The following is a 7,456-nucleotide window of genomic DNA, read 5'->3' as shown; positions in this document are numbered from 1 at the left end:
AGCACCAACCGGAAACATTAAGTGGCAGTGTCCCTAAGAGCGGTCTGATCGATTTCGCGTCAAAAAATAATTTTCCTTTGAACGCTGCCGATTACATGGGTTTGGTACCTAAGTAATAAATCTGGATTTCTTTCTGGAAAAAAATGTTTTTTTGCTTCGCTACAAAGCCAAACTCATTTTAAATGATTTCAGCCCTTCGGCGCTGATCTAAGGGCCAAAATGTATCGATATTGACAGCGTCGCTATATGAAAACGAAAAAAGCTCTTGAAATAATCTTAATGCCTGAAGTTTTCTATATCTTTAAATAGTCATACAACAAAGTATCGATCGTTTTTCTTTTTGTAAAAATACTGGAATCCCGAAAACAAACCATACTATTTGGCTTACGCGAGGACCACCTGCTAATGGTGGAATTCGAGAGGTTGGTTTTCAATTGTGGGCCAAAATTCTGAAGTAAAATGAATGCTAAATGAGAAGTCTAGGTTAATTCTAAATGGTCCCCGGGTCAAACTTCCGGGTATTTCCCCAAACGCAAATCAGCGGCAGTCTGAATTTGGCTTTCAGAGCCCTCTGTTAGCATAAACAACACTCTCTAATTTTAGCTCCCTTTCCGTTTTGTTATTCGTCATTTGTTGAAATAATGAACCATTACGGAATAACATGCCGTCATTATTGCTCATAAAAAAGGCAGAAGTTATTTGCTGTCTTTTGGAGCGTTTAGTTTACAACTAACAGCAATTAGAAATAGAGTATTGGAAGAACTTCGTCACTTCTTCAGTTCCCCATCGCGGAAAGGTCACGGTAAGTGACCTTGCTAGGGGTTGGGTGAGTGTTTGATCCAAGCTACGCGCCTCAACAATCAAAGAAAAGCTGATTCATCGAGATGAATTTTTAGATATTTTGCAAGTTTATATTGAATAATGAATACCTAGTGATTTTAGCTGTTGAATACAAATCATGCACTACTTGAAAGGAAACGATGAGTGAGTTATTTTCAGTACAGGCCTACGATTAAGTCGCGAATCGCTAGTTGATTGTTACTTTTTATTTATATATCAGATTAAACTAGGTTTGTAAAGTCAACAACCATATAAATTGGCTGTGATCTTCTTACGTCCACCAAACTCCAGCAATAAAAATTCAAACGCGCTTTATTCTTCATTCAACTGCCTATGACGGCGCGAACTCAACCCATGCGGTGAAAGCGAAAAGCGGTTAAGAATTTGTTAGGAGCTGGTAACGGAATATTGACTGCTCGAAGCGAAGAAAGTAACAAACAAACTGCAGAATCCGAAACTACTAGAACTACTCACAAGCGAAAATGACTGATCGAGAACCCTAGAAATGACTAAATTAAGCCTTAAATACCTCTAAGAGAACGAATAAATTAAGCACTAAATTCCTGATTAAAAAACTGACGACTGCATTCCTAAGAGAGGAATGCAACCCCGCTAATAAACAGGCCTTGACGTTTGGATCTAACACCGGCCCTAAGTGTGAGACAGCTTAAGTGGAGTCACTTACACGAAACAGATCTAAACAGAAACTACGCGTGCCAGTCCATAGTAGCGTTAAGTACAGTTTTGCATTATACCAAATGCACACTAAGAAATTTATCGCCGGCAGAAAATATTGAACTAGAAATTTAAAACAGCGTTTTTCAATCTGGAAATCGAGTCTTAAAGTCAAACAACGTTCAAAATTGGCATCTTGGATCACTTCATTCTTCTCCTTCAACCGGAAGGCAGAGTTTATCAATAGGTCTTTCAAAAGCACCTGATTTCATGCTCACTTTCGCCCGGCGAACAAATCCTCTATTGTCGGGGAACACCTCAACGATTTTCCCTAAAGGCCACGAATTACGGTGTGAACTTTCAGTTGCGACTATAGCGATGTCTCCAACTGCCAGATTTCCCCTTGGACGAACCCATTTTTGAGGAATCTGTAAAAGGGGAAGAAATTCCTTGCACCATCTCCTCCAAAACACATCCGCGAGATACTGCACTTGCCTCTAACGGCGTCTTGAAAGTAGATCTTTGTGCTGGAATAGACCAGGAGGCAAGGGGGCTTCAGATTTTAGTAAAAGCAAATGATTAGGAGTCAAGGCCTCCAAGTCGCAGGGGTCGCTGGATACGGCCGAAATGGGTCGACTGTTAAGGATGCTCTCGACCTCGCACATTAGCGTGAGTAGACTTTCATCATCGGTTATTTGTTCCCTCAGTAAGGACCGAAGAATCTTCCTGATGGTGCGTATGCATCTTTCCCAGATACCTACAAAAAATGGGAACCGTGAGGGGGGCTGAAGGTCCACTTGATATTTTTCTGCAATAGAGAATTGTGGATTTTCTCTTGGTTCCACTCTGAAATAGCATCGTGGAGCTCTCGCTCACCACTTGTGAAATTGGTGCCATTGTCTGAATAGATTTCCTTTACTTGACCTCTTCTCGCAATAAATCTTCGAAGAGCCAACAGAAAGGAGTCTGTGTCGAGGCTGAAAGCAACTTCTATATGCACAGCGCGGATAGCTAAGCAGGTGAAAATTACACCGTATCTCTTAAAGAGACTACGACCACAACGAACTTGGAATGGACCAAAGAAATCTAAGTCAACTGACGTGAACGGTGGTCTGTCAGGTCGAACGCGCTCTTCTGGCAAGTCAGCCATTTTCTGTTAACAAAGACATGCTTGTGAACGTCGGCATATGACGGACTTTGCGAGAACACTCTTTACGGCTGAACTTCCCTGAGTTATCCAAAATCTTTCGCGGATGAGGGACAAAACATGCTCTCTTCCAGAATGGCCACACGCCTTGTGATAATGATCGATAATTAATCTGCTCAAGCGATCATCTTTCGGGAGAATAATCTGATTCTTTACTCTGAAGAGAACGTAGAGTTGCGAAGTCTACCACCCACGCGCAACAGACCATTCACAAAGATTGGGTCGAGCTTGTAAAGGCTACTACTCTTCTTAACCTGCTTCTTAGGATTTGCCGTTTCCTCCGGGAAGGATTGCCGCTGGACGTGCTTTAGAATTTCTCCCTCTTCCCGTTGGATTTCTTCAAGGGTAATAAGCATAAGACTGCCATTTCGTGGTTTGTCTCCTTTACTTGCCTTGAGGAGATTATTTCTGTAACGAAAAAGCCAGGTAACGACTTTCACCAGGAGAGACCATGAGGAACATTTGCTAGCATACTGCAATAATGACTTTTAGGGGTGCTCAGAGAAGACAGGCCGGCTCGAACTTCTCTTTTCACTTCAGGATCATTATTTGCAATCTCGCCAAATAGCTCATCTTGCGCTGGCCACATGATGTCATGCTTCCAAAGGAATGCCAGCCCCGTTAACCAACGACGTTCACGAAGGAAAATATCTGCCGTAAAACCACGCGAGGCGTCATCAGCAGGGTTATTATCGCCATTGACATGAAACCACTGATTAGGCTGGGACCCGTCACGAATAATCGCCACCCTATTGGCAACAATGGTGTGGTACCGGTTTGTTTCATTCTTGACGTAGCGCAGAACTGCGGTACTTAGCGGTACTTAGCGCGGAGAAAGGAGCAATGGGCTTCATTGCGGGCATTGACAAGCGGAAGATAACTAACTGACCCATAACCGATTTCAGATGCATCAGCAAAATGATGCAGCTGACTGGACGTAATGACACCAAAACCATCTGGCTTCAGTCAGCGTTCGACAGAGAATTTAGACAATTTGGGTAAATCTGCCAACCATCGTTCCCAAAAAACCTCGTAATTTGAGGAGATCGCATCATCCCATTCTAGCTTCTCCGGGCATAAATCTTGAAGCAAGCGTTTGGCTGGCAACACGAACGGTGCAGCGAGACCAAGAGGATCATAAACTGAACTCACAACCGAAAGGATTCCTCTTCGTGTGGGTGGGCTATGTTTCAGGTCTATCTTGAACCCAAAAGTATCCGTTTCGATGCACCATCGAACTCCAAGGGCTCTTTCGAATGGTAGATCTTCTTTACTAAGGTCCAAGTTCTTTACTTCTTTGGCGCGCTCGGCTTCAGGGATGGCATCAAGGACTCTGCGACTATTACTAACCCAGTTGGTCAGATGAAATCCACCTCTTGACAGCAAACATTTTAAATCACTTGCATGTTGTAAAGCTTCTTCAGTTGATGGTAAGGATTTCAGGCAATCGTCTACATAAAAGTTCTTGTTAATCGAGCTTACAACTTTCCTTGGAAAGTGGTCGCTGTTGTCCTCTGCCATCTTTCGCAGGGCAAAGTTGGAACATGCTGGAGATGAAGCTTTTCCAAACAAATGCCCAACCATCTGATACTCTTCGAGATTTTCGTCCAGATTACCCTCAGGCCACCACAGGAAACGGAGAAAGGTTCGGTCTTCTTCGGCTACTCTAACCTGGTAAAACATCGCTTCAATATCCGCCATGATTGCTATCCTTTCTTGGCAAAACCTCATCAATACACCGAACAACGTGTTCGTTTAAGTCTGGACCAACAGATCATTGAGCGACTTTCCTTGAAACTTAGCAGAACAGTCGAAAACGACTAGTATCTTACCAGGCTTGGGAGGATGGTAGATGTCGTGGTGCGGGGTATACCACTTTACACAGTTTAACGCTTGCGTGTGCACGGGAACTTTACGGGCGTAGCCCTTCTCTAGAATCTCAGCCATAAAGACCTTGTAGTCAGCATACAGGTCCTTGTTACCATGGAGCTTCCGCTTCAGCCATAGCGCTCGCTGTTCAGCTTGTACCCGATTGTTTGGCACCGCGACTTCACGATCTCTGAATGGCAAAGCCATTTCGTAATGACCTTCTTTCAGAACTGCCGTACTATTTAGCACCAGTCCTTTAAGAAACGCAGCTCCTCTTGGGACATCCAGGTTTATCATCTGCACTGGATTCGGGGAAATCACCATTGTCGTAGTCCCTCAGCATCTGGTTGAGATCGTGGTCAGCCTTAGAAAAGAAACTGGATATGCGTGAGCGGTGGCTACGACACGCTAAGGGACCATTCACAACCCAACCTAAAATTGTACGGGATGCGTAAGGGCCGCCACCTTGACAATGCCTCACTTCTAGAGGATTGAGGATCTGCGGGACGTCACTGGCTATTAGGAGACCGACTTTTGCTTCTACATCCGGCAAGTACACTCCACTCAAATGTGGCCATTTGTCAACATCAACCTGGTTTGGGATATCCTCCTTTGATACGGGAATCTCGGGTCTTGTGTACAAGGGAGGCAATTTGACAAACACGTTCTCCTCCAGGTCGAAAATAGCCAGATCTTGCAGAACCAAACTGTCAATGAGTCTGTTCTTTCTGTCCAACGTTGTCAAAGAAATCAAAGTTCTTTGGCCATTTACTCCTAACTGTCTCATTAGGGCTTTAGTAAAAAACGTGGAAGAACTGCCGCTATCTAAGAAGGCGTAAGTGATTACAGGTGTCCCATTTTCTTTAGGCCATACTTTAACTGGAACAATGGCCATAGCTGTCCTCGAGGTGTCTGTCCCAACAAAGGGACTAATTCTTTCGCCTGTATTGACCATAGCACTTTGAACACGCAGAACCTCCTCGCGAGACGAAGTACTTGCTGCGGTATTGTTAGCTTCTGGGCAACGTGCAACAGAATTCGTATGGAGAACTGTTGGATGTTTCCTTGTGCAGTTGACAATTGCACACGTTTTCTGCTTCGGACAATTCCTTGCTATGTGCTCAGTGGACAAACAACCGAAGCAAAGACGCTTAGACTTCATAAACTCGATTCGTTCCCCGGAGGGGCGACTCCTAAGAGATTTGCAGCTCTCTAAGGCGTGATGATCCTTGCAATAAAGGCAAGAGACTTCTTCTACTGGAGGTAAGTCTGAACTTGGCAATTCCCTGGTAGCAGGTGAGGTCAGGCAATTGTTAACATGCGAAGCAAAACTACGTCTTTCTTTCGTTTTCTCGTGGGATCCTTCATTCAAGAGACCTCGACGTGTATCAGGTCTAGGCCTAGAGTCTTCGACAATCTTCCCGAAGAGAGGGTTGGTGGCTACGCGAGCTTCATGGTCGACAAACTCAGCGAGGTCATTAAACCGGATAGCCCTTCCTTGATCCTCCATGATTTCATCTACCAAGCGGCGCCATCTTACTCTTAAACTGAACGGCAACTTCAGAGATAAGTTCTTAATGGTTTCGGGTTGCTCAAGCTTGGTTAGGTTCCTACTACTCTCCATGGCATTCTTGCACCTCATAAGGAAAATGGCAAATCGATTTAGGGCTTGGCCATCCTCTACTTTCACATCAGGGCCAATTCAATGTCTTGGTTTCATATGCAGCTACAACGTGGTATTTATCACCAAACTTCTTCCTGATCAGTCGTTGAGCTTCTTGATAACCATTTTCAGGTGGGAGATAATGGTACGATCGCACGAGCTCTCTCACATCTCCACTAGTAAACTGCTCAAGGTAATAGAGCCTTTCGCTACTGCTTGACGTCTTGGACTCGATTATACTCTCAAACGCTCTTACGAAGGGTTCGTATTTCATAGGGTCTCCGTTGAAGATGGGGACACGAGGCCGAGGGAGAGAACTTTTCTTCTGTTGTATTGCAAGCATCTCTACAATTTTATTCTGTTGCTGTTGCAGAGCGTTCTGTTGCTGATGGAGTCCTAATATTTCGTGAAAAGCCCTTTCGCTTGGCGAAGAAAGCACTTCGAAGGACTCTGAAACAGCTCTTTCGTTGTTAATAGGCAAGGGAGGATCGTGCCACTCTGCTGCTTCTTGGTTATGGTTAGAGCGATGCTTTTCTTCCGGAAAATGCGGGTTTTGTTTACATTGCTTCGATTCTAAATTTATAGGGTCAGGAGCAACCAAGCGTGGTTTAGGAGCGGTCTCCTTTTGTTCCAAAGGACACGGATGATCGACAGCCTCTACAATGGATGTTAATGCTTGTTCACGGGCCTGGGATTTAGCCAACGTCGTTTCTAGAGTTAAGCATTCTTCTTCCAGTTATAGGAGAAACTAGTAGCTGTCTCTTCTGAAGAACGGCCTCTTCCGCTTTTAACTCTGCTACACGTGCAGCTTCTTTAGCTCTGGCCACGGACAATGAAGATACATTACTTCCACGCGAACCACTGCAAGAAGAACGATGAGATTTTCTACTAGAAAGTCTGGAGGCTGAGGTTCTCGACACGATCTGACTTGCAGAGTCTTCTGGTTGCAACTGAGAGTCTAAACGTGCCACTTCCTCAGTTCTTTTAATCCAACCTTGAACTTCATGGATAAAGTCATCCTTTCGAACAGACTCACGTTGGAAAGATTCATGGCACCTCAAAATGCTCGACTCGTCAGACAGGTACGACATATATACAACATGAGCTTCCTGGAAAGCAGCGAATGCAGCGACAAACTCTGACATTTTCTCTTTAACGCCAAAGGCGATCCCTTCGCGGGACAGCAACACTTGAATTTCATT

At 44.5% G+C, this 7,456-nt stretch overlaps 2 protein-coding genes across 2 annotated transcripts; both read right to left on the bottom strand.

Moving 5' to 3' along the window:
- Positions 1-3,688: 3,688 nt before the first annotated feature.
- On the bottom strand, positions 3,689-4,423 carry LOC137980959 (uncharacterized). The gene has a single exon (XM_068828341.1). It carries the CDS (start codon positions 4,421-4,423, stop codon positions 3,689-3,691), a length of 735 nt encoding a protein of 244 aa, XP_068684442.1.
- A 424-nt stretch (positions 4,424-4,847) lies between these two features.
- LOC137980958 (uncharacterized) lies at positions 4,848-6,215 on the bottom strand. The gene has a single exon (XM_068828340.1). The coding sequence runs from the start codon at positions 6,213-6,215 to the stop codon at positions 4,848-4,850; it is 1,368 nt and encodes a 455-aa protein (XP_068684441.1).
- Between the last annotated feature and the right edge of the window lie 1,241 nt (positions 6,216-7,456).

This window comes from Montipora foliosa, chromosome 12, assembly GCF_036669935.1.
Source record: "Montipora foliosa isolate CH-2021 chromosome 12, ASM3666993v2, whole genome shotgun sequence".
Taxonomy (NCBI): domain Eukaryota; kingdom Metazoa; phylum Cnidaria; class Anthozoa; order Scleractinia; family Acroporidae; genus Montipora; species Montipora foliosa.
This window is presented reverse-complemented; position numbering and strand designations above follow the sequence as displayed.

What these genes read in the sequence shown, in the direction of transcription:
- LOC137980959 (XM_068828341.1), bottom strand. Translation starts at nt 4,423, where the DNA reads ATGGCGGATATTGAAGCGATGTTTTACCAGGTTAGAGTAGCCGAAGAA.
- LOC137980958 (XM_068828340.1), bottom strand. Translation starts at nt 6,215, where the DNA reads ATGGAGAGTAGTAGGAACCTAACCAAGCTTGAGCAACCCGAAACCATT.